We start from the raw sequence: 27,873 nt of genomic DNA on the forward strand, positions 1-27,873 counted from the left end.
CGGAACACCTCACCAGGGAGGCGTCCAGGAGGCATCCTGATCAGATGCCCGAGCCACCTCATCTGACTCCTCTCGATGCGGAGGAGCAGCGGCTCTACTCTGAGCCCCTCCCGGATGACTGAGCTTCTCACCCTATCTTTAAGGGAAAGCCCAGACACCCTGCGGAGGAAACTCATTTCAGCCGCTTGTATTCGCTATCTCGTTCTTTCGGTCACTACCCATAGCTCATGACCATAGGTGAGGGTAGGAACATAGATCGACTGGTAAATTGAGAGCTTCGCCTTGCGGCTCAGCTCCTTTTTCACCACGACAGACCGATGCAGCGCCCGCATTACTGCGGATGCCGCACCGATCCGCCTGTCGATCTCACGCTCCATTCTTCCCTCACTCGTGAACAAGACCCCGAGATACTTGAACTCCTCCACTTGGGGCAGGATCTCGCTACCAACCCTGAGAGGGCACTCCACCCTTTTCCGGCTATATTCAATTGAATACACTATGAAGATATTGAATGTTCAAACTGAAACTGTTGTTTTGCAAATCTTCACTCATTTTGAATTTGACGCCTGCAACACGTTCCAAAAAAGCTGGGACAGGGGCAGCAAGACTGGGAAAGTTGAGGAATGTTCAAAAAACACCTGTTTTGAACATTCCACAGGTGAACAGGTTAACTGGAAACCAGTGTTTGTCATGATTAGGTATAAAAGGAGCATCCCCAAAAGGCTTGGTCGTTCACAAGCAAGGATGGGGAAAGGTGCACCACTTTGTGAACAACTGCGTGGGCAAATACTCCAGCAGTTTAAGAATGTTTCTCAACGTGCAATTGCAAGGAATCTAGGGATTTCATCATCTACTGTCCATAATATCAAAAGATTCAGAGAATCTGGTGAAATCTCTGCACGCAAGCGGCAAGGCCGAATACCAACACTGGATGCCCGTGACCTTCGATCCCTCAGGCGGCACTGCATTAAAAACCGACATCATTCTGTAAAGGATATTACCACATGGGCTCAGGAATACTTCAGAAAACCATTGTCAGTTAACAGTTTGGTCGCTACATCTACAAGTGCAAGTTAAAACTACCATGCAAAGCGAAAGCCATATATCAACACCCAGAAATGCCGCCGGCTTCTCTGGGCCCAAGCTCATCAGAGATGGACTGACGCAAAGTGGAAAAGTGTGCTGTGGTCTGACGAGTCCACATTTCAAATTGTTTTTGGAAATCATGGACGTCGTGCCCTCCAGGCCAAAGAGGAAAAGGACCATCCAGATTGTTATCAGTGCAAAGTTCAAAAGCCAGCTTCTGTGATGGTATGGGGGTGTGTTAGCGCCCATGGCATGGGTAACATACACATCTGTAAGGCACCATTAATGCTGAAAGGTACATACAGGTTTTGGAGCAACATATGCTGCCATCAAAGTGACTTTTTTCAGGGATGTCCCTGCTTATTTCAGCAGGACAATGCGAAGCCACATTCTGCATGTGTTGCAACAGCGTGGCTTCGTAGTAAAAGAGCACGGGTACTAGACTGGCCTGCCTGCAGTACAGACCTGTCTCCCATTGAAAATGTGTGGCGCATTATGAAGTGCAAAATACGACAATGGTGACCCCAGACGGTTGAGCAACTGAAGTTGTACATCAAGCAAGAACGGGAAAGAATTCCACCTACACAGCTTCAACAATTAGTGTCCTCAGTTCCCGAACGCTTATCGAGTTGTTAAAAGGAAAGGTGATACAACAGTGGTAAACATGCCCCTGACCCAGCTTTTTTTGAAACGTGTTACAGGCATCAAATTCAAAATGAGTGAAAATTTGCAAAACCGTTTCAGTTTAAACATTCGAGGTCTTGTCTTTGTAGTGTATTCAATTGAATATATGTTGAAAAGGATTTGCAAATCATTGTATTCTGTTTTTATTTACGTTTTACACAATGTCACAACTTCATTGGAATTGGGGTTATACAAGTAAACCAACTTTTACCTCAGAGGAATGGCTTTTTGGTTACAGATCTCCCATGGAGAACTTCCTGACTTCTATGGACTGTCGACAGATTAACCCAGTAGTATAAGTTTGTCAGATTTGAGATGAGAGCAATGCTGGACATCAGCCAGCTTTGAAGGGAGGAAGCTCAATGTACTTCTCTGCTGCACTCCGTTTCCATGCCTAACCACCGTTTGCAGTCCTCCACCTTGTCCCTTTCTTTGCACTTCTGCAAAAGTTTGGACTTCACAAGTGGAAACACCAGTCTCATTTGATATTTCTACTTGGGAGAGTGATGGATGGAGGACTACCATGTCTCACTGCTATGGTGTAATATTTGCAGGTTAAAGCATCACATTACTACGACCCCCTTTCCAGTCCAGTTGTATTCCCTCTATACAACAGTTTCAGGTCATCACTTTGGTTCAACCTGCACAGGTCATTTATGATCAGCACCTTAAGCTTCCCATGGGCTCACCACCTATGGGAGGGGCCAAGGAGGTAAGGTGCAGTGTGAGTTGGGTGGTGGCTGAAGGCGGGGACCTTGGTGGTCCGATCCTCTGCTACAGAAGCTGGCTCTTGGGACGTGGAATGTCACCTCTCTGAAGGGGAAGGAGCCTGAGCTAGGGCGCGAGGTTCCGGCTAGATATAGTCGGATTCCCCTTGATGCCTAGCTTGGACTCTGGAACCAATCTCCTTGGGAGGGGCTGGACTCTACCACTCTGGAGTTGACCCTGGTGAGACGCTGAGCAGGTGTGGGTACTTATTGCCCCCCGACTTGGAGCCTGATCATTGGGGTTTACCCCAGTGGACGAGAGGGTAGCCTTCAGGTGGGGGGGTGGGTCATAACTGTTTGCACCGAACAGCAGTTCGGAATATCCACCCTTTTTGGAGTCCCTGGAGGGCATACCTTCTGGGGACTCCCTCGTTCTGCTGGGAGACTTCAATGCTCATGTGGGCAATGACAGTGAGACCTGAAAGGGCACGATTGGGAGGAATGCCCCCCCCCGATCTGAACCCGAGTGGTGTTTCATTATTGGACTTCTGTGCTCATCACGGATTGTCCATAACAAAACACCATGTTCAAAGATAGGGGTGTTCAAATGTGCACTTGGCACCAGGACACCCTAGGCCTCAGTTCAATGATTGACTTTGTGGTAATGTCAGACTTGCGGCCACATGTCTTGGACACTCGGGTGAAGAGAGAAGTGGAGCCATCAACTGATCACCACCTGGTGGTAAGTAAGCTTTTTTTGGGGGGAGTTAGGATGCCGGTCAGGCCTGGTAGGCCCAAACGTGTTCAGGGTCTGTTGGGAACGTCTGGCAGAGCCCCCTGCCAGAAGTAGCTTCAACTCCTACCTCCGGCAGAACTTCGACCACATCCCGAGGGAGGTGGGGGACATTGAGTCCGAAAGGGCCATGTTCCGTGCCTCTATTGTTGAGGCAGCTGACCAGAGCTGTAAGGTGGTCGGTGCCTGTTGTGACCCTTTTGTCCTGTGGGACTCTGGAGGCAGCGGATTGCGGCTTTGGTGGTTGCCGAGGCAAAAACTTGGGCATGGGAGGAGTTTGTGGAGGCCATGGAGAACGACTTTCGGATGGCTTTGAGGAGATTCTGGTCTACCATCCGGCGTCTCAGGAGGGGGAAGCAGTGCAGTGTCAACACTGTTTATGGTGGGGATGGTGCGCTGCTGACCTTGACTCAGGATGTTGTGGGTCGGTGGGGGGGGGGGGGGGAGTACTTCGAAGACCTCCTCAATCCCACTAACATGCCGTCCAATGAGGAAGCAGAGCCTGGGGACTCTGAGGTGGGCTCCCCCATCTCTGGGACTGAGGTGGTCAAAAAACTCCTTGGTGGCAGGGCCCCAGGGGTGGATGAGATATGCCCGGAGTTCCTCAAGGCTCTGGATGTTGTAGGGCTGTCTTGGATGACATGTGTCTGCAACATTGCATGGACATCAGGGACAGTGCCTCTGGATTGGCAGACTGGGGTGGTGGTCCCCCTCCAAGAAAGGGGACCGGAGGGTGTGTTCCAACTACGGAGGGATCACACTCCTCAGCCTCCCTGGAAAAGTCTATTCGGGGGTCCTGGAGAAGAGGGTCCGTCGGATAGTTGAGCCTCGGATTCAGGAAGAACAGTGTGGTTTTCGTCCTGGTCGAGGAACAGTGGACCAGCTGAAAAGACATTCGACCATGTCCCTCGGGGAATCCTGTGGGGGGGGGGGTACACAGAGTATGAGGTACCGGACCCCCTGATAAGGGCTGTTCAGTCCCTGTACGATCGGTGTCAGAGCTTGGTCCGCATTGCCAGCAGTATGTCGAACCAGTTTCCAGTGAGCTGGACTCCGCCAGGGCTGCCCTTTGTCACCAATTCTGTTCATAACAGGGTCCAGTTTGGTGGACTCGGGATTGGGTCACTGCTTTTTGCAGATGATTTCGTTCTGTTTGCTTCATCAGGCCATGATCTTCAGCTCTCTGGATCGGTTCGCATCCGAGTGTGAAGAGGCTGGGATGGGAATCAGCATCTCCAAATCCGAGACCATGGTCCTCAGCCGGAAAAAGGTGGAGTGCCCTCTCAGGGTTGGTAGCGAGATCCTGCCCCAAGTGGAGGAGTTCAAGTATCTCGGGATCTTGTTCACAAGTGAGGGAAGAATGGAGCGCGAGATCGACAGGTGGATTGGTGCAGTGTCCGCAGTGATGAGGGCTCTGCATCGGTCTGTTGTGGTGAAAAAGGAGCTGAGCCGTAAGGCAAAGCTCTTAATTTACCAGTCGATCTACGTTCCTACCCTCACCTATGGTCATGAGCTATGGGTAGTGACCGAAAGAACGAGATCGCGAATACAAGCGGCCGAAATGAGTTTCCTCCGTAGGGTGTCTGGGTTTTCCCTTAAAGACAGGACGAGAAGCTCAGTCATCCGGGAGGGGCTCAGAGTAGAGCCGCTGCTCCTCCACATTGAGAGGAGTCAGATGAGGTGGCTCGGGCATCTGATCAGGATGCCTACTGGATGCTTCCCTGGTGAGGTGTTCCGGGCACGTCCAACCGGGAGGAGGCCCTGGGGAAGACCCAGGACATGCTGGAGAGACTGTCTCTCGGCTGGCCTGGGAATGCCTTGGGATTCCCCCGGAAGAGCTAGAAGTGGCTGGAGAGAGGGAAGTCTGGGCATCTCTGCTCAAGCTGCTGCCCCCGCGACCCGACCTCGGATAAGCGGGAGACAATGGATGGACGGATGGACCTTAAGCACTGGGCTGTATACACTATGTCCATAAACAGCTCAGTTAACCAGGAAAGTTTGGACCTCTAAAAAGACTCCACTATTGACATTAATCTAGAAGCCATAGGAGCCATTTAACAAACGTTTGTTAGCTATCTAAAGTGTGCAAGACTTTTGCACAGTAACACACACAGTGCATACACACACGCACGCATCCATCCTTCCAACTTGTATCCAGCTTTTACAGTGGTGTGGGGTAACTGGTGCCTGTTGTGGCAGCACCGAGACCAGCACCTAAACCAACTCTCACAAAGGCACCTGCCCATCACAGGGCACAGCGACACCGATATGACGAGCAACAATGAGGGGTCCAAATTAACCTCGTATGCCCATCTTGGATATGTGGAAGGATAACCCACTTGTATGCAGGGAAACAGTTTGTGCTTTTGAGAGTGACAGGTTAGACTGCAGGTGAGGGCACTAACCTCACACTGACATTTAACTTATGGTTTTCTCTTTGTCTAGGTGTAAACACTGAAATTTCAATCAACGAAAGACCTTCAGTTAGCATTTCATCACGATAAATAGGGGTTCCTACCTCCAATGGAAGTACCTTTAAACAAAATGAACACTAGATGGCGATATAAACCTTGTTAAAACAAAACGCAAAGCCATAAACAAGTGAACTTAAGATTTTCACACCAGCATCAGTTCTTGTAAAGAGGATGAGCTGGTGTACTCTTTATACATACATATGCGCACTCCTATTTTCACAAACCTTTAAGGGAAATAAATGGCAAACAAGTATACATACAGCCATTCATGTGATTTTTGCACGAAATGAATGCCTAAAAAAAAAAAAATCAAAGTAGATTTTACTGTAAACTGCGAGCAGAGTTGGTATTAAGTACTGTAAATATTACACTAAAACAACTTATTGTAATCACTGCACAGTATACTACTGTATGATTCACTGACTAAACACCAGTACAGGGTATTTACTGAAAAACACTCGTCAATCTCAGTGTACAAAATTTGCAAGTTAAGCTTTAAAAAGTACAATAAAAGTACAGTATTGTATACAAACGTCTACATGTACACAACATAAGCAGTAATCAATCCATAAAGGCAGAATACCAATATTATAAAAATGTAATGCAAGATAAGCTTGTGCACAATTGTGACCTAAAAAATGTAAAATTGTTTCAAATATTTAAAGAAACGAATTGAAAACTTGTGCATGTTGTAGTGGGGAGCAGGATTCTTTGAACGATGTAGCGTGTACGTTAATTTATGGACAGCCTACCAGAAATCACGGTACATAACCACACAACTTCAGCTCTCCAGGACAAAAATCTTTCCCACAGACCAAAGACTAGGGGTCAGGGGAGAAATAAAAAAAAAAAAAGCCATCTGCACCTTTAACGAAAGGGGGCGTGTCCAAAATGAAAATCTGGTATCATTAGGCAGATATGCCAATAAAACAAAAATGTAGTCATCTTGAAAAAGTGCCGAATACTAAAAATGGCAGCCCTCGAGGAAAAAAAAGGGGGGAGAAATTCGTTTTACGTTTTAGCAACTTAATGAAACCGATTTTAAAGATGTGTAGAATTCCTTGAACGCCCTTATAAGAATTACTCGTTTTAATTAGTAATTTCAATGTATCAGAAAGGCTTGGAGATTAAGCAGAATCGCGACAGGGAGCATGCATACTCAGTTACCAGTGTTAAAATTAACCTTCAAAAAGGTGTGCAAAGTGTTAGAAAACTTTTCTTGCACAGAATGCAAATGTTCGTTTAATTCATGGCTGCACCTCCGCGAGCTGTACTCAAGGACGGCCGGTTTGTTGCTTGCTGGTTGATATCCGTTTACTCCTACGGACTCGACCATCTGTAGGCTTGAATTAAACACTCCTATTCGTTCCATACACAAGGACTCCTGCATAGGAGTAAAGTGTGTGCGATTATGTTGCGGGAGCATCACAGAGAATCGCATTTATACACTCGCTTTTGCCAGGACAAAGTCAATTGCCTCGAAGAAACATTTCAGAACGAACTTGGTTGAACAATCCAGGACTCCCACCAAAACTTACAAATAACGATTCTCGAATAGCATTCTTTCGGATTGTCCATTTCCTCGTAAAAAGGATTCGATAGAAAAGTCACTTAAATTTAGGAAGCGTTGTCATTTTGAAACGGTCCCTAATTTATTGGCAAATAAGAATCTTGAATGTGTAGTAGGCTAAGAGGATTCTAATCGATCAAGAAAACCTCGATTATACTGCTGTAGGCAGCAAGAGTCCTTTTAAAATTGAAAAAAATCTTTTTAAGTTAGATTTTTCAATTTTAAAGACTCTTGCTGCCTACAGCAGTATAATCGAGGTTTTCTTGATCGATTAGTATATGGAGCCTGTTACGGGCCTAAAGCTTCGAAACTTAAATGGATGCCCCCCCCCCTATTGAATCGCCCCGAATAGCCGCTTTAGCACCTTGATGGGTGAACGCACAAACTATTCCGAAACTCCAAAGGACAAGAGTTAAAATGAAAAAATCAGACGTACCAATATTACAAAAACTTTATTGTTGCAGAATATCTGAATAGCAGCATTTGCCTACACCACGATTTTTCTATATATTAGACCTTGGGAAATTTATGGGTTCATTTCATCCGAACACTATTCTGCCAAAATCAAGATGATAGGTTTACTGAATGTAGATAGACTGGAGTCAAACCGAAGCTGGACTGGCAAGTTTAAACACATGGATAACAGAATCTAGGATACTTATTGCCAACACATTGCATCGCAAACATCTCTGCCAATTTACATTTTTAAATATGATTTTCCCTTGGATTCAAGACTCTCAAGAGAACTGTGCAGCATTCTGGTGTGGGGTCTTCAATGCTTCAAGTTTTAATGGCCTTCAGCGCAGCGGTACCCAATCCTGGGCTGATGTTCTACAGCTCAACCCGCTGGTTCGGACGGAAGCACGAATTCACGTTTACATTAAAAGACGATTAAATCGAAGGTTAGCTCCAAGTACAAAACTAACTTCAGATTCTGCTAGGATTTCTTGGATCTTTTCAAGAGAGTCTGCATTTTCTTTTTCTACATCTAATATTTAGATCCACAAAAACAAACCATGCAATATTCTAGCGCACCTACTTGGGGGTTCTCAAATTTTTCACACTTCCAATAAGCCTTTAACTATTGCTCGCCTGGGTTTTCTCCTTTTGTTTTTTGTTCGAATTTTAGGTTGTCATTTGAAGGCTCGTAAACAACCCGAGCCTGCTGGAGCTCCAAAAACCGTTAGGAACACAGGACCCTCCCGCCAGAGCAAGTTTACAGACCCCACCTGTACAGAACGACTTTGGGAGGGACAGGAAAGTGTAGCTCACTCCGTAATCTGGCCAAGTCATTGAAGTTACAAGAGAGCCACGTAAACTGCAGCGTCTTCAGTGGTTGGTCCAAAGGAACGGTTTCTAGGATTCTACTCTGACAACCTGAAAAATGCCGTTGCTTTTACGACCATTGTAGGACTGCTTTTCAAACGATTTAGAAATTCCTTTTCTTGAGACAGATAAGCTTGTCCTTGCTCGTCTCGAGCTCCGAACATATAAAAGGAACGTATTTCACCAATAAACGAGCTTAAATCTGATGCGATTAGCGGAGTAATTCTCCTGAACATTATTCAGTTATACAGTAAAAAGAGGAGCCAAATCAATCGCTGCATAAACCTTAAAGGGAGAACAGGCGCTAAATACGTTGTTTTTTTTTTTGCTACAGCGTTTTAAAAAAGTAAAAAAAATTACATAAATGGAGAAAAGAATGGCCAAGTCACCGCACCGCCGTTAGGAAATACACCTATAAAAGCGCTACGAAAAATAACGTAAATATTCGCACATTTACACGTGCCTGCAAGGAGCGAGTCATCCAGCAACCTTGCAGAGACTGGCTATTAACTCACATTGCTACAAATACTGCACGGTAACATCGGTTACATCAGAAGACACTTAACGCGGTTTTAGTTAGCATACACCCTATGAGGCAGCAGGTCATTGTCGGATACGTTCGCTCCGATTTAGACCAATTTAGGCTCCATTATACATTGCCTTTGAAAGCGAAGGTAAAGCAAATCATTCCTAAAACCTGAAGCAAAGTGAAGCCCTTAACAGTTTAACATGCATCTTGTTTTAATGTCACTTTGTAAATGCATGCATGGGTTTCTAAAACAAATAAAACCAGTCGAAGTTTCCTACATCAATACAACATCGCTATTAACCAGAGGTTTTACCACTTACTCCATTTTCTTAACCCACTTTCAAGGTGGCGAAAAGCTAGACCCAAACCTGGAAGTATCGAACTGAAAGAGAAACACGGAGTGTCGCCTTCATAGCACTTTTTTTGTCACAGATACCAGAGATTGCAAAGGAAATGTACCCCAGTAACATCATTCTCAAGGATTGATTACCTTCTTTCAGAAAAAGCAACTGAAAAATCAAAAGACACCTCCACATGGTCCCAACATCAAACAATAGCCCATAGAAGTGCGGAATCAAATTTCATTCAAAAGAAAAATCGAACAAAAAGCGCAGCCTATCTGCCACATATAAAGTGTCGGACTTAATGAGCTCCGCCGCTCATTTCCGCCGGCCCGCTAATTGGACGAGTGGGCGGTGCTCATTCCTATTAGGAGACACGCCTTCGCGTCGCCCTTCACTTTAATCAATGGAATATGGTCTTGATCCCTCAAGCTCTGTGCTACGGGCTCAAAATGGTCCTGTTATGCCACTCTACTCAGCATCAAATATTTTCAGGCTTTCAGACGATACATAGCTATTTGTATTTAGTCACCTTTCATGGAGCAATGGTGCAATTATTAGTGCTGCTAAGACACAGCTCCAGCCACCAGGGTTCAATTCCGGACCTGGTCACCTGTGTAGATCGCATGTTCCCTTTGTGCTCACAAAGGTAAAAAAAAAAACACATTCTCATTTTAAAGACCTGCATATTGAAAATGAATGGCTGAAAAAATAAACAAGATGTGACAGGATGAAATCCAGACAATATTCATCTTGTGATTTTTACCAGCTGGAGTGGTGGCTCTGAGGCTAGGGATCAGTGCGTGCTCCTACCCTCGTTAGAAATTCTAAAATATACGTGTTTATGGTAATGATTTATTATTTTTTTCTGGTTGTTACATTTCATGTCAAGCTGTATTCAACTGTTATTTTGTGGGTTGCACACTTCTTATTTTGTCCAGGATATGTATGAGGGCGTGAGGGCTAGGGGTAAAAACAGTGTTGTGGTAACAGACAAGATCCCAGTTAGAGAAAGTTTGCACCAGGGATCTTCTTTAAGTCCTTGCCTCTTTGATTTGGTTATTGATGCGTTAACTGATGGGATAAAAGTCCAATCCACTTGGTTCAGGGTTCAGAGGAAGTTGGAAGAATGGAGAAGGGCCTCAGAAGATAGAGGATTGAAGATAAATATTAAGAAGAAGACATAATATATGAGGTGTAATGATGATCAAGATTGATAAGTTAGCCTGCAGGGAGAGCTATTGAAAAGAGTAGCTAAACTGAAAGATCAGTGGTAGCCTGAGCTGGAAAACAAGAGATAACCCATACAGTGCAGTGTGGATGGAACATTTGGAAGAAGGTATCAGGAGTATTGTGTGTTTGAATAAATTAAGGGGAACTTTTAAGGTAATGTTTTTAAGACAGTTGTAAGACCAGCAATGATGCTCCCAGTAAAGGGAGCGCAGGAGAAAAACTTTAATTTGCCAGAAATTAAAATGTTAAGATGGATGTGTGGAGTTACAAAAAAAAAAAAAAGACAGAATAAGAAATGAGACAATCAGAGGTGGTGGCGCAGTGGGTAGCGCTGCTGCCTCGCAGTTGGGAGACCTGGGGACCCAGGTTTGCTTCCCGGGTCCTCCCTGCGTGGAGTTTGCATGTTCTCCCCGTGTCTGCGTGGGTTTCCTCCCACAGTCCAAAGACATGCCGGTTAGGTGGATTGGTGATTCTAAATTGGCCCTAGTGTGTGCTTGGTGTGTGGGTGTGTTTGTGTGTGTCCTGCGGTGGGTTGGCACCCTGCCCAGGATTGGTTCCTGCCTTGTGCACTGTGTTGGCTGGGATTGGCTCCAGCAGACCCCCGTGACCCTGTGTTTGGATTCAGCGGGTTGGAAAATGGATGGATGGATGGACAATCAGAGGTACAACAAAAGTGAGAGAAACAAGAAAGTACAAAAAAGTAGGTTGAAGTGGTATGGGCATGTGATAAGGAGAGACGATGAATATGTCAGGCAAAATAGAGATGGGAATGAAAGTACAGGGGAAGAAAAAACAAGGGAGGACAAAACAGAGGTGGATGGATAAAGTAAAAGAAGTTCTGAAGCAAGAGGACTTAACTGTTGAGGAGGTGCAGAACCGAATTGTTTGGAGAAGGCTGTTCAAGCACATTGACCCCACACAGAAGTGGAAAAAGATGATGATGATGATGAAGAGAGGCACACCAGTCGGCAACTCATTAATATCTTTCAAAATGATTATTCCCTGGAATGATAATCCTGAATTATTATTAATTATTTTAAGCCTGATGTGTGTCTTTTAAGAAAGATAAAAAGAAACTGAATGCCTGGAGAGCTTCTGCTCGGTGTCCATTAACAAAAGTCAATTCATTTGTGTTGTTTTGAGGCTGAATGTAAATTCAAAGGAATACAATGTTTTCATTGCAGATGCCAGATTGTTGGAATTTTTGTAATGTTTAAGAAAAGGGTATAAAAACAAAAGTGTAAGAATAATAACATTTTAATAACTACATGACATTGAATTCATGTGATATTTCATATTTTTATCTATCTATCTATCTATCTATCTATCTATCTATCTATCTATCTATCCATCCATCCATTTTCCAACCTGCTGAATCCGAACACAGGGTCATGGGGGTCTGCTGGAGCCAATCCCAGTCAACATAGGGCACAAGGCAGGAACCAATCCCGGGCAGGGTGCCAACCCACCGCAGCTATCTATCTATCTATCTATCTATCTATCTATCTATCTATCTATCTATCTATCTATCTATCTATCTATCTATCTATCTATCTATCTATCTATCTATCTATTTTTGAACCTGTTTAATCCACAATAGGATCATGAGGGCCAGGGTGTATTCTGGCAGTCGTGAACACAAGGGCCCGATTTGGGGTGCCAGTCTGTAACATGGCTTGCTCATGCCCACACCCACACTAACATGGAGCCAATTAAGAGTGGCCAGTTAATCTGGCATGCACATCACTGCAAGTATACCAGGACAAAAATTCAACACAGACGTAATGCTGTGTTCCATTTTCTTCAAAATTCGGATGTCAGAGCTGGGAATGACATTCCTCCCAAGGTGACCACATTCCAGTAAAGCATTTAGAAAAGCAATATGGCTGCCTCCAGGACAACCTTTGTTGTGCTTGGTCTTCCAGAATACAGAGAACAGCTGAAGAACACGTTACATGGCATTTTGCAAATCCAAACACTGTAGCAACATGTCTTAATGTAGAGGTTAGACAGTATTGTGTGTATGAATGGTTTGATGAGACACAAATAGACAGAAGTCCTAATAAACAGTATAATGCCGCAGCTTTCACTAAAGTTTCTGGTGTTGTCATTTTGACATCATAATCTGAAGTCAGACTAACTTAGACTTGACAGACCAGTCCTGAGTTTCCAAGGAGGAAATCTGACTTTTGGGGGCATTCCAGTTAAAAAGTCTGACTAGAAACCCATAAATTCCAGCTTCCCACTTCAAATGGAACACAGCTTAAGTCCAGACTTCACAGGCTAGGATTTAAATGCACATTTCTTTAGCTGTGACACAGCAGAGCTAACAGCTGTGTCACTATTTTGTCCTCAAATCCCCGAGGACTCAATAAGAATGTGCAAAATCCACACAGTCATTGCCTGAGCCTGAGCCAGGATTCAAAAACAGGGAGTTGTGAGGTGATAACACTTAGTATTGTACCCATAAGCTACAATTTATATAGGAAAACAAAATATTTGATATGAATTATATATCCATTAATTTAACCTGCTTATTCATAATGTAGGCTCTGGTTAAGCCTATCCCACAGCATTGATGACAAACCAGTGGTCATTTCTGAATTGGGTGCCAGTCCATTCCTGGATGAACACAGAAAGACTATTTACAGCTGCTAATTAACCTAACATGCACATTTTCTGGATTTAGGAGAAAGACCAGAGTACTTGGAGAGAAATTCATGAAGATTTTAAGAAAACATGCCAACTCCACAAGGTGAGTGGGTATCAAACCCAGTCTTCTGGAGCTATGCATCCCTTATCAATGCACCACAGGTCAGGTCAGGTAAAGTTGGGGAGCATTGCACTGGTACAGTGCGTTGCCGCACCCACCACATGACGAAACAGCTCAGGATCCTAGTTGGCAACCCCCCAGGCAGACACACAATCCAGTCCCACCCTCCAGAAATGACCATCTATCTACCACAGCCAAGTGTTACGAGGATGTCCCATTGGCCTGATCCAGCTACTCAGGTCCCCAACAATGAGGATCTTATGAGCCGGATCATCCTCTGGGAATCATGCCGCATGGTTGCAGTGCCGTAACTGAGGCTCCTTCACAATGCCGGTAATGTGCCTCATTCAGGAGTCCATGAGCAACTGCTCATTCAACACAAAGTCAAACCAGCAGTACCCAAGGATTTTTCAAAGAGACACAGTACCACCATTCCCCCCTATATTAACACAGATAGGCTAAACCATTTAAGGCAATTAATTGTAATCAGTGACTTGTTGGTTCAGTCTTTTCTGCTGCTTTGCCGTGTACTGAGCAAGTCTCATATGTGGCATAAATATGGATTTAATTTATTCAGTACCTTCAGAAAGTTGGATCTTGTCTTAAAAGCATTTACATTCATTTTTTCCCTCATCAAGCAATACTCAATACCCTTCAAAGACAAAGCAATAACACTTTGCAAATTAATTGAAGATAAAAAATGGAACTATCCCATTGACACAAGTATGCACTCCCCTTAATCAGTACTTTACTGAAGATCCTCTGGCAGCAATTACAACCTGGAGTCTTCTTGGGTCTAACATGACAAGCTTTGCACACCTGGAGCTGCTGATTTTCTACTACTCTTCTCTGCAGATCTTCTCAAGCTCTGTCAGAATGGAAGGAGATTGTCAGTGGACATTTATTTTCAGGTCTGTGTAGAGATGTTTGAATGGATTCAAATTGGGGCTCTGGCTGGGCCAGCTCAAGAACATTCATAGAGTTATACCTAAGGCACTACAGGTACTGTGCTGTTGTTGCTTTGCGCTTAGGGTAATTGTCCTGTTGGAAATTAAACCATCGGTCCAGTCTGAGATCATAAAGTGATCTGTAACAGCTTTTCTTTGCTCCATTCATGTTGCCATCTAACCTGTTGTAAGAGCCATGATAAGAAAGTAATGTTTAGTGTTAAATTCATGTAAGTATTAGCTTAACCTCAATAATAAAATAGCAGATTCTTATGGCTACTGTGACAGACAGGGGGCACTATCGCTCCCTTGAACCCTCGGATCAGATACCAGACACCAGATAGGTCCTAGAATTAATTATTATTATTATACTAAGTGCACAAAGCACCCTCCACTCCACAATACTCAATTAACAATTAAACAATCCTCCACTCCCAGCAGCTCAGTCACCCTTCTTCCCAACTCGGCTCACTGCAAGGATCTCCCACAATCCTTTTATAGTCCATGACCCGGAAGTGTTTCTGTCCCTCAGTCCACGTGACTTTCTATCACTTCCGGGTCAGGTAAAAACTTCTCCTTTTCTTCATCCCGGAAGTACGTCATTCCCTCTGTCGCTGTGACTATGACGCACTTCCGGGTTATAGGGAACATACAAGTCCTTATGCCTCCCTGCAGCGACTCCTGGCGGTCCCCATGGTAGCCAGCAGGGCTGTGCATAAAAACTCCGTTGTCCATAAAATTCCCTGCTGACATTCGGGGCACCTCCATGCTGCAAGGAGGGCACCATCTAGCGGCCTGGGGGTATTGGCCGGGCTGAATGGCCGGCCATATCTCACACTACCTAGTATATGGTATAGTCTTTTACCCCTGTAAGTTAACAAGAAATTTACTTTATCAGTAAATGGAGAGTTAATTAAGCCAGTTAGGAGATAGTCTCACTGCTAGAATGCACTGTTAGATATGTTTGCAGTTTGCAAATAGGAGAAGGCACATAGTGTTCTGACCATGCTTAATGTGCTTATCGTGCCTAAGGTACGACCAAACTTAGAGAAATGAAACAAAATAAATAATCTTTAAACAGAACTTTTCTCAAGCAAAAACTTTTTTTTTCTTTAATATTATTTTTTCTCTATTTTTTTGTGAACTGTTTTGCTTTGAAATTTCAGTAAAACTTTTAAACCAAAGACACTTGGTCCGTGGAATTATTTGAACATGCGTCACGCTATTGTCAGAACAAACTAAAAACTGCAGAACTTTGGTAATTTGGGACAAACGAGCTACACCAGTCTAGTTTCCCAGTCCCAGCCACTGACAAAACAACCCCTCAGAATTGGCTGCTACCACCATGCTTCACTGTTGGACTGGTATTGTGCAGCTAATGAGCGGGGCCTTGTTTCCTCAGGTGTGACACTTCTAATTGAGGCTAAACAGTTCAGTCTTGGTTTCATCAGATCAGAGAATCCGTTTCTCATAATCTGAGAGTTCTTTAGGTGCCTTTTTGCAAATTCTAAGTGGACAGCCCTGGTCAGAGGGACAACCAAGAGCCTTTTGGTCACTCTGACAGAGCTTCACAAGTCCTCTAATGAGATGAGAGAACCTTTCTGGTCAGGCGACCATCTCAGCCGCACTTCATCAATCAGGTGTTTATGGTAGAGCGGACTAAACAGAAACAGTTCTTAATTAAAAGGAATATGACCACTTAAAGGACTCTGAGAGCATGAAGAAAGATTCTCTTGTCTGATGAGACAAAAATTAAACCCTTTGGGAAGAACTCCAGATCCTATGTCTGGTGATGACCAGGTACTGCTCACCACTTGTCTAATAGCATTCAAACCTTGAAGCATGGTAGTGGCATCATCATGCTATAGGGGTGCTAATCAATGAAAGGGACAAAGAGACTGGTCAGAATTGAGGAAGGAGGTCCTTGAAAAAAAAAACTGCTCCAGAGACAGAGAAAATGGTTCACTTTTCAGCATGAAAATGATCCAAATCATACAGCCAAGACAACCCTGGAGTACCTTCAGAACACGTCTCTGACAGTCTTTAAGCCAAAGCCCGCTCTTAGAGAGACCTGAAGATGGTAGTTTATGAATGGTTTCCTTCCAATCTGATGGAGCCTGAGAGGGTCTGCTAGGAAGAATTTGATAAAAGACTCCAATCGAGGTATACAAAGCTTTTAGAGACTTACCCAAGAAGACTCAAAGCTGTAATTTCTGCCAAAGAGGGTTCTAAAAGTTGATTGCACCTTCAATTTCGTTGTTCCTTTGTAAAAGTGACAATGACAATAAAGATCTATCTATCTATCTATCTATCTATCTATCTATCTATCTATCTATCTATCTATCTATCTATCTATCTATCTATCTATCTATCTATCTATCTATCTATCTATCTATCTATCTATCTAAAAACAACTGAATTAAGGGTCTGAATGCTTAAATGAATGAGAGGTTTCTGTTTTTGAGTTTTACTAAGTTTGCAAACCTTTTAGAAAACATGTTTCACTTTGTTATTGTGGATTATTGAGTGTAGATTGATGGGCAAAAATGGAAAATTTATCTGATTAAAATTAAATCTGTAACACAATAAAATGTGAAAAACAAAGAGATTTGAATACTTTCTGACTCCCCTGTATTGTATTGCTTTTACAATATACTCATAAATGTATTTGCCTTTTATTTTTTAATTTTTTCTGCAAGTTACCTAGATACTGAGAATGTTATGTCTGATAATGTATACACTGTATAGCCAATAAAAAAAAATTGTCTAATTTAAAATAATAATAATACAGTATGTCACTCCTGAAAACAATTTTGAATATAATCATTTAAAATTACTTAAATGATTCCAGTATCCTGATAGAAATCTGTGCATTAAAATCACACCGCCTTCATTCCTCAAATGTGAGGTTGTCATTTCAGTTAGCAAGCAAAATATGGCAATACTTCCTAAAAGTGTAGGAATCACTTGGAAATTGCCATCTATTAAAACCATAAAATGATGCATGACTTGGAAAAATTACACTGTGTGGCGTAAAGTAAGATAAAGTTATCAGTTGTTTGCCTGCCTATGGAAAAGTCATTTCAGGTAAAGAAGCACTCGAATCACGGGGTCAAAGGGTCCTTTCATTGGGTTGGTGGGCCCAGCACTGATTCAGCTCTAGAATGGCCAGTAGGGGGCAGGTGACTTTTTGGTCAAGGTCTCCAGGACTCTAACTGTGTCTGACTTGTCTCTGACACCTTTTCTACAATCCAGCAGAGGTTCTACAATTAGCTGATGGATAGATATTGTTGTTTTTCATTGATGTTAATTAGTTTCTCCTTTGTTCTCTGATGTAAACTGCTCAAAAAATGAAAGGAACGCTTTGAAGACACATCAGATCTCAATGGGAAAAAAATCCTGCTGGATATCTATACTGATATGGACTGGGTAATGTGTTAGGAATGAAAGGATGCCACATCATTTGATGGAAATGAAAATGATCAACCAACAGAGGGCTGAATTAAAAGGCACCCTGAAAATCAAAGTGAAAAAATGATGCAGCAGGCTAGTCCATTTTGCTGAAATTTCATTGCAACAACTCCAAATCGTACTCAGTAGTTTGTATGGCCCCCATGTGCTTGTATGCATGCCTGACAACTTTTGGGGGTGCATGCTCCTAATGAGACGACCTGGGGGATTTCCTCCCAGATTTGAACCAGGGCATCACTGAGCTTCTAGACAGTCTGATGTGCAACCTGGCAGTGTCAAATTGACCGAAACATAAGGTCTCAGAGGTGGTCTATTGGATTTACGACAGAAGAGCGTGAGGGCCAGTCAATGGAATCAATTCCTTTATCCTCCAGGAACTACCTGCGTGCTCTCGCCACATGAGGCCAGACATTGTCGTGCACCAGGAGGAACCCAGGACCCACTGCACCACCACAGGATCTAACAATGGGTCCAAGGACTTCACCCTGATACCTAATGGCAGTCAAGGTGCCGTTGTCTAGCCTGTAGAGGTCTGTGTGTCCCTCCATGGATATGTATCCCAGACCATCACTGACCCACCACCAAACCGGTCATGGTGAATGATGTTACAGGCAGCATAATATTCTCCACGAGTTCTCTAGACCTTTTCACGACTGTCACATGTGTCCAGGGTGAACCTGCTCTCTTCTGTAAAAAGCACAGGGAGTCAGTGGTGGACCTGCCAATTCTGGTACTCTATGGTAAATGCCAGTCAAGCTCCACAGTGCAGGGCAGTGAGCACAGGGCCCACTAGAGGACGTCAGGCCCTCAGGCCACCCTCATGAAGTCTGTTTGGTCAGAGACATTTACACCAGTGGCCTGCTGGATTTCATTTTGTAGGGTTCTGGCAGTTCTCATCCTATTCCTCCTTTACCAAAGGGGCAGATACCAGTCCTGCTGATGGGTTAAGGACCTTCTACGGCCCTGTCCAGCTCTCCTAGAAAAACTGCCTGTCTCCTGGAATGTCCTCCATGCCCTTGAGACTGTGCTGGGAGACAGTATATTTAAGCAAATCTGTTACCTCATATGTGATAGTTCTGTATTTAGTGAGCGGTATCGTCTATTCTTGCATTTTTCCTTGAGAGTTGCTGCGTCTGCACTTGGTGAGATATGCTGTGCATGAACAAAGAAAGTGTTCTACTTTCTTACAGTGACAATGATAGATCGCCCATCTAGCTCTGTGAAGAGGATTACTTGTGTTCTGTTTTGTGTGTTGTATTTACCCCCATTTTTTGACACCCACTGCACTCTCAACCTACCTAGAAGGGGGGCTATCTCTGAATTGTCATTCTCAAGATTTCTTCCATTTTATTCTCCTCTACAAGGTTTTTTTGGAAATTATTTCTTGTATTCTTGGGGAGTTAAGGCTGGGGGGCTGTTACAAACATAGTCTTTAAAGAACACTGAGGCTTTTCCTTTGCGATTTTAGGCTATACAGAAATAAATTGTTGTTGTTATTGTTGCTGGAAATCAACTCTACACTGCCACACTGGGATTTTAATTTGACAGTTTCTGGCATACTGTATCTCAAATGCATTTCCAGATAGCTTGAAAAACCTTGTTTCCCATTTTGAGAAATCTCAAAATAACTTCATGTATATTTTTAGAAATCTAAAACTCATTTTATGGGCATTGGGGTTGGAAGGAATGGTTGCCCTGAGGCTAAGGATCTATGCTCGTATCTAGAAGGTTGCTGGTTCAAATCCCATTACTACCAAAATGGATCCTTCTCCGTTGGGGCCCTTGAGCAGCCTGAAAAAAATTTCCAGAGGTGTTACACAATGGCTGACCCTGCACTCTGACCTCCAAAGGTTATGTGAAAAGACAATTTCCCCACAAAGATTATAAATAAAGTATATCAAAGCCAAAAATAAAAAAGGAAGAGAGTCCAACTGATTTTACAAGAAGTGATTTTGAGTTAACTCCTTGAATTAAGGACATTGGGACAATCCATTGTTCACTTCTACAGTAGCCTGACTGGCTGCTCTTTGTGTGTAGACAGAAACTAACCCACCCAAAGGAAAGCCACATAAAGACTCCACACTGAAATTTGTGCCTTGGATTTGTAAAACGATATGTTTCTATATATCTATTCGTGAGTCCATCCGGTTACTGTGTCTTTCATTCCAAAAGATGGCGCATCACAAACCTTAATACTGTTTTTACAAATCCCATAACAAGTGGCATGTAACAGAGATATACGCGCTGAGGTCTGCATTGATTATTGTTATTACCCGACTGGGAGCAGAACCAGAGGACCACATTTAATCATACTGGAGTTGAACAGGCAACAGGACAAATAACAGAAATAACTCAACTGAAAGAACTGTTTAAATTAGTTTTTAATTTTATTTTTAAAAAAATCACATAGCATGAACAGTTTTATTTATAAATATAAAGTGCAATATCAAAAAAATAATAGTAAAAAATGAATAGGCAATAACAAAAATTCAATGTAGACATACAGAGAAGAGTGAAGATGAATGTCCAAATGCATATAACATGACAGGCAAGATGGCAGAGGGATCAATATTGGGCTGCATTACTGTCATCTGATAAAACATTCTGTAGGTTTCAGCATGGCTTGCTCTATTTAAAATTAATCTAGAAGCGCAGAATGTTGCAGTTAACATCAATTCTGTAGCATGCTTATTAATGAGAATGTCATCACTGAGAAAAAATGCCAACTAGTAGCATTCATTAAACTGTGATGAAGTAAAAACTAATCCCACTTGCCATCATTGTACCAATTATTGATTAGACATTTCAGAAATGTCAGTAAATATCTTAGATGAAAAATGTGAACAGATAATAAACCAATTTCTGTCCTCTCATACATACGTATTACATGTTTCTTGTTGAAATGTCGATAAGATAATCGTATGGCTATAGGGTATCACTGAGTTTAAAAGTGCTCGGCTTTATTGCATGTTCTTGGAGATGTTTCTCAGACTGTTCAGTTGGGTATTGCTTTATCTTAAAGTGGATAATTTTAGACAGTATGGTCTCCAGAGTTACAGTAAGTAATGGGAGAGAGTCAAACGTAGCAGCACCCATCAAGGGCGGTAGGACATGCTTGTCAGCTTTTTATATAAAGTCTGTGAAAATCACACCGCACTTGGATATCTGCAGGCCACGTATTCATCTTTGTGGGACAAACATATGTGCAAAGTCGCACATGTAAACTCAAAACAAAGTGCAGTCCATCCCTGAAATGCATCTTCACGTCTCCTTTCCTGAGCTCATACAACATAACTTGGTATTTTATCCTTTTTTTCTTCAGTATATTGCTTTAATAAATATTCCTATCAGTAAACAGTTTCATAACATATTTTTTAAATAGTGCATTGTTCATTATTATGCTGCTGTAATGTGACAAAAAAAAACAAAACTCCTCAGCACAAGTGAAGCTTCGTATCCGCCGGAAGTGGGTTACAATGCACGTGTGCAGGCAGAGGTGTGTTTTTCCAGTTTACCATTAAGTCAAGTTTCCAGTAGTCTGTGCACTGATCCGGCTTTATCATTTCTTGATCCAGCAAGAAACCTGCAAGAGTCTGAAAATGCAAAGTCTTCATTTCCATGATGGCTGAAGAGATATTTTCTAAAGGCTTTGGAGGGCAGTGAATTGTTCTTCTTCTTGTTAACGAAGTTAAAATATCAGTGACAAAGCACGTCCGTCTCAAACTGCAACAGCTGACCCATGAAACCAAGATTTGGGGAGATGACCCCACGACGCTGCTTCACAAAGTCAAAGGCCTCATCCAGGCGGACCCTCCATGACTGAATCAGATAAGCCAAACAGATGGTGGCGGATCGGGAAATGCCAGCCTGGCAATGGACCAGCACACGACCACCATTGTTCTTCACAGAATCTGGAAAGATAAGCAACATATTCAATTACTATGAATATTTTTGACTAAATGAATGCAATTTCAGCAGGTTTGAAAAGCAACGGTAGGCTGTGTGGCATAGTGGTTAAGATTTTGGATCACACACTATAAGTTCATAGGACCAAATCCTGTTCCTGCCACTGTGTGATCATGAGCAAGTCACTTCACCTTTAGAGATAGATAGATAGATAGATAGATAGATAGATAGATAGATAGATAGATAGATAGATAGATAGATAGATAGATAGATAGATAGATAGATAGATAGATAGATAGATAGATAGATAGATAGATAGATAGATAGATAGATACTTTATTAATCCCAATGGGAAATTCACATTCTTCAGCAGCAGCATACTGATACAATAAATAATATTAAATTACCTGCCTATCCTCCAATTGGAAAAACAAAGGAACCTCAAATGTTGGATAAAAGTGTATCTTAAATAAGTGAATGTAATAAAAATGTTTGTTCCTCATTGCCAGTTAGGCAATGTGGCTTGGTGGTTAAGAATATGAGCCTCAAACCCTGAGGCTGTGGGTTTAAATCTTACAACTGACACTGTGTGACCCTGAGCAAGACAATTCACTTGCCTGTGCTCCAATAGGAAAAATAAAAAGAAATATAACCAATTGTATCTTGTAAGTTGCCTTAGGAAAAGGCATCAGCCAAATTAAAAATAAAAACTGCCTTTTTTTACTTCTTATATTGTATAGCACGGTTGATAAAGATTGTTTTAAGGAAGATTATCTTCAAAGTATTTCTAAGTTTAAGAAAAACATCTGTAGGTTTAAAGAGAAAGCACCTTTATTTTAAAGTTTCTGTTAAATCGGATTCATATCCCTTGGCCACAAGAAACAAAGGGTTACGTACCAATAAATTCAATGGCCTCTGCAAACCATGAACTGATGTCCGCCGCTTGACTGTCCTCTACTGGAATACATTTGTACTGGAGCTCATTCTCAAACAGATTTGGACAGGAGGAAGATACATTCAATACCGCAGTGATCCGAAGGGACCTCAGTGCCTCCCGGTGAGAAGAATGGTGGGCACTGCCCAGAAAAAGAAAAGGCAAGATTTCTACTGGACCACCCTGAGAAGAGAGATTTAAAATCAATTAATATAATTATATATAATCAAACATGAATAAAGTAATTATCATCTGTAATGAAGCTCTACACGAAAAGTTTTACTAAAATGAATAATGATGTTCCTAATAATAATTATCATTTGCATATTTAATATTTACTCAACATCTATTTATGGACCTAAGTCTAAGAAAATTGGTTTTACTCTAATAAGGCGCGTCAGTTTGTCACGTGTGAAACTCCGGTAATGGAGAGAGAAACCATCTACCGATCTTTGACATCCATTAAGCGGGAATGCCCATAATTCAGAGAGGCTGCGCACCTGATCATAGAGCGGAGTCGTTCTTCCTGTGAGGACTGAGTCCGAGTCTCGTACTGCGGCGCCGGGGAAGTTGAGACCTGCGAACTGCGAACAGAGCTCAGGGCAGACAGCTGAGAATCTTTCGAATCCACCTGAAAAAAAGGATAAAAACATCCATGGTGAAATCAGATTTAAGTATGCTCATTAATTTATTTGAATGTAATGGAAGTCCAGCAGCAAACGCTTTGAGTTTTTCTTTTCGCCAATTAACTTATAACTACACTCTGAAAATGTTGGGTCCTTAATGGCATTTGGGTTGTGTTGGTTCTTCGTAAAACCACTGCTTAACAAAGAACCAAATCCGTGAAGGGTTATTTGCATTCGAAATGGAAATTAAACTTACTCCGTGTGGATGTTGGTATTTCACAAATTTGTTTCCATCTTTTAACGGCTATTTGCGTTACCTGTAACGGATCTAAATAGATAAAGATTCTTCTTCAACCTCCAGGTAGATGAAACTTATGAGAACCAAAAATGGTTCCCCTATTTCATCGCTCTGAACAACCATTTTGTCGCTTTTATTTCTAAGTGTACACAAACCTATACACATCAAATACATACATTCGCACGCACACATACACACACATATTTACTTCTGATGGAAATTTAGTGAGTGACTGAAACATCTAAAGAGCCGTAGCCGACTTATTGAAATGATTTCTGCAGTAAAATATTTTGTAATTTCAGTCTCATTAATTAATTAAATACCTCACACATACAGTGCTTAATAAATCCTTCTGTAGGTCCTATTATTATTATTATTAATTATTATTATTATTAATTATTATTATTATACAATGGACATAAATTAAGTCCATGCTGTGATAGTCCATATGAAGAAGATGTCGAAAGGAATGGTTTGATTACATTGGAAGGTTTAGCAATATATATATATATATATATATATATATATATATATATATATATATATATATATATATATATATATATATATATATATATATATATTAGGGTGTTGCTGCATTGTTAATATTTTTATATTGTAAAAGTGTTCTACATATATAAATTAATTTATCAGTATCCTGCCTTATTAAAGTGAATTTCCCATTGGGATTAATAAAGTATCTATCTATCTATCTATCTATCTATCTATCTATCTATCTATCTATCTATCTATCTATCTATCTATCTATCTATCTAAAGCACATATATAAATTGATGATTTATTAATAGGATGTTCAAGAGATATAAATGTTAATACCATTTATAAATAGCCAAGCAGTGTGCTTTAATGTCAACATTAACTATCTGAGTGAAACAGTTCAATATTTGTATCTAAAGAAATAAGTTAAATGTAACTTTTCGAGGATTTGACCATTTTAAAATGCACGTTATGCGAGGAGACTGATTAATGGATGTCTGATGTTTATTAAAACCAAAGAAGATTTTTAAATGTGGTCAGAATTGGTGTGTGCATATTCTCGAAGCCCTACTGAATGGAACAGTTCGTTTTTCATGAACATGATTATGATGCCAATACGTTAATAAATGCATTGCTTTGCCATAAATTATGTTGGATCTGAAAACCTTTTCTTACTATTTATGGCTAACTTGTGATTTCTCACGAACTTCAGCTATAAATTGCGATAAAACAGACAGAAGGCGTTCGCGTCATGCTGTAATTTAACTCAGATGTCAAGCTTTAAATAAGTAACCTTACCTTTCAGAAAGCAGATTTGCGTTGTCCCTTGTTGGACTTCATTGGCCAAAGCGTTTAGCAGCATCCCGACGAGGCTGTCGGCTTTGAGGTCTGAGGCGGAGCGGGTGTCTTCATCCAGCACCACCACAGGGGACAGTTCTCCGTCCCGCAGCCGCGTGAGAAGCGTTTTGTCAGTCACTAGCCACTCCAAACTGACCGCTGAGCTTTTGGAGCGTCGACGCATCACTGAATTCCAGGTTACATTTCGGGATTCCGTAATATGGACCCGAGAGAAAGAAAGGAAGGGTCTGCAGTCCAGAACCAAACAGTTCGGTTCGCCTTTAATGAGCTGGACCAGCTCAGAGCTGTCAACTTCTATTACGTCCAAAACTCCCATCCCTGCGTAAATCTTTAACTGTGATTCAAAAAGACGAAAGTGCTAAGAAAATCAATACTTCTAGTTTCAAAAAGACACGATATAAATACTGCTATTTTAAAGCTTTGAAATTCTGTTACTTTTAGAAATAGTATATTGTCACTTTTCAAAATAAAATCTTAAATTGGAAGAGCTTCAAATGACGCCTCTGATTATTTAAAAAATCTCATGCTATTCGTATAGGTTCTTTTGTTTCCTTGAGGATCTAAAGCATAGCAGAGTATAATTCTCTCCTTTTAAGAGCTTTTGTCCGGATACGCCCGCCCCTCTCCAAATAAGGAGAGAACACGCATCCGCGGAACTCCATATATGTCCATTGAGGGTAACTCGACTCTCTTCATAAGGGTATTGACGTCACTAAGTGCCCGAGTTCTACCGTTTTTTGCTCGGAGCTCGGGGATACCCCACATGTTTTTGATCTAAATTCACCAGTGACTGCGTAGTGGAAACTCCAACTATTTTAAAACAAAAGAAAGGTTTGACTTATCCTTACAAACGGCTCACCATTTAAGAATTGTGATGACTCGTAATTTGATTACATTCGATATTATTTTGAAAAACACATTATTATCCAGCTGAAAAATGTCTAGTTGCCCTGTGTACAATTCAATAGTAGGTTACATATTAACCATTAAACTAAAGGTCGCCGATCTTGTATGTCCACTTCCTTTATAATCACTTTTATTCAGCGGTCAGCTACATTTATGACTGATGAAAAAGCAAGAATATTCAACTTAATCCCCACAAGGTAGCGTTGTAACATATAATTGACTAGTCTTCACCGGTTTGCTCGTTCACTTTTTCACAAGTACATTATTTTAATTAAATATTTTTAAACATCAGCTTTTTAAAAAAGAGTTCGTGTGGGCGCAATGCATAGAATCCTGAAGCCTTTCTTTCCTGAACCCAAATCCCTGAAGACTTAAATCATGACGGCTCTATGCGTCACAGGGCTAATTAAAACTTAATTTAGCGATTCCAGGCTCTCCACCTTGTTTGAGACTTTCGCTTAAGGCAGATAGAATGAAGGGAAGAAAATAATTAAACACCACCCATGACTACAGTATTATGCTTTTTCTGCAGTGCTGCAAGATGATTTTTTTTGCTTGTATGACTCATATCTGCAAAAGAAGCAGGAAGTGCAACCCCCACATCTCCATCCTCCTTTTCTTGGTCTGAGCTCGGCAAGCTGATGAAGCGACTCCATCCCCAGAAAGCTTACCCGCCGTTGTGAACCCATATTTTTGTGCAATATAGGTACTCGACATGTAAAAGAAAGTTAGATATTGTACAAACAACAGATCTTTGTCCAAGAATTTTACCTGTTTACTCAAAATTTAAATCACCGAATCAATGAGCATTTCTGCAGAAGATTCCATTTAGATAGATAGATAGATAGATAGATAGATAGATAGATAGATAGATAGATAGATAGATAGATAGATAGATAGATAGATAGATAGATAGATAGATTAACACACCCGCTACACATATATTAATGCCAAACACGGCGATGTATGGCTCTCTTTACTCTCCTTTTCCTTCCTCACATCATGCCCAGTCCTCCTGATTTTATGCAGTGAAAGTTCATTTAAGCGTTAGTATTCTCTTTGCGTGTTTTCTGAATTAGTTAACAAGTATAATATCGAGGGAAGCCAAAGCGTATGATATAGCGGTCAAGTCAATAATCATGGAAGGGCTTGACATTAAAGAAAGAAAAAGAGTCATAAAAAATAATCCCGCCTTCAATCACATTTCAGTTAGTATCTAAAAACCTCGTTTGCAGCTCACAGAATACACGGCACTTCATTGCCTGGACAGTAATTTCCTCTCGGGGGAATGAAAGGGGCTTAACGGAGTTAATTCCAGCAAAGAGCGGAAGCTTTTTGTATCCCCTCTTCGTTTACTAAGCTGACTTGAAGCCTGGCATGAAGGAGAAATGATCGTCTGTCTCTCACTGTTTATTCTCTATAATCTAAGGATATTTTCGCGAAAGGACACATCCAACTTTAAGGAAATATCTTTTTAAATTATACTTGGATTACCTTTTATTCCTTTTTTAAAAAAAAGTTGTTAAATTTTATTAATAATGACGAATATTCATGTAACGGTGTAAAACTCTCAAAACAGTGCTCTTGCCCTGTGTTTTGTTTTGACAGACAAGAAATTCAAAACAAGATAAGATTTAAAAGAATATTTGCAAAAAGTGTACCTTTCCGTTAAGGCAGAAAACGAAATATTTCTGGGGTCTGATGCGCGAGATGGGTTTTATCAGCATGTGGGCAGGAGTTGACAGTGAATGCTGATGCACCACACAAACCTTATTAAAACGCGACAGTCCACGGCTCTCACCTTTGCGGCAACTGAAGCTCACACCGAGCGAAGACTCGGAATCCCTGCTGACCTTTTTCATACCCCTTGATTATGAAATTCGTGTGAATCCCGTTAGAAAGAAAGAAAGAAA

At 41.6% G+C, this 27,873-nt stretch overlaps 2 protein-coding genes across 5 annotated transcripts in view; both read right to left on the bottom strand.

The window, feature by feature from the left end:
• Positions 1–9,758, bottom strand: part of LOC114665886 (uncharacterized) — a 53,417-nt gene extending 43,659 nt beyond the window's left edge. For all 4 annotated transcript variants that reach the window (XM_051919839.1, XM_051919842.1, XM_051919837.1 and 1 more), the window contains exon 1: positions 9,660–9,758. In XM_051919839.1, the coding sequence (XP_051775799.1) occupies positions 9,660–9,705 (46 nt within the window). In that variant the 5' untranslated portion in view covers positions 9,706–9,758. The remainder of the gene's footprint in view (positions 1–9,659) is intronic.
• Positions 9,759–20,300: 10,542 nt separating this feature from the next.
• On the bottom strand, positions 20,301–26,729 carry dusp2 (dual specificity phosphatase 2). Its single transcript, XM_028798283.2, has 4 exons — positions 24,995–26,729; positions 23,275–23,405; positions 22,738–22,957; positions 20,301–21,845 (listed from the first exon to the last, which is right to left on the bottom strand). Exons 1-4 carry the CDS (start codon positions 25,368–25,370, stop codon positions 21,631–21,633), a joined length of 942 nt encoding a protein of 313 aa, XP_028654116.1. The 5' UTR covers positions 25,371–26,729; the 3' UTR covers positions 20,301–21,630.
• Between the last annotated feature and the right edge of the window lie 1,144 nt (positions 26,730–27,873).

Source organism: Erpetoichthys calabaricus, chromosome 1 (assembly GCF_900747795.2).
Source record: "Erpetoichthys calabaricus chromosome 1, fErpCal1.3, whole genome shotgun sequence".
In the NCBI taxonomy this organism is placed as follows: Eukaryota; Metazoa; Chordata; class Cladistia; order Polypteriformes; family Polypteridae; genus Erpetoichthys; species Erpetoichthys calabaricus.

Excerpts from the sequence above, each read along its gene's own strand:
- dusp2 (XM_028798283.2), bottom strand. The coding sequence starts at position 25,370 with ATGGGAGTTTTGGACGTAATAGAAGTTGACAGCTCTGAGCTGGTCCAG. Across the intron at positions 23,406-24,994 it reads GCAAATCTGCTTTCTGAAAG|GTGGATTCGAAAGATTCTCA; the intron begins GTAAGGTTACTT and ends CCTTTTTTTCAG. Across the intron at positions 21,846-22,737 it reads AGAGGCCATTGAATTTATTG|ATTCTGTGAAGAACAATGGT; the intron begins GTACGTAACCCT and ends TTATCTTTCCAG.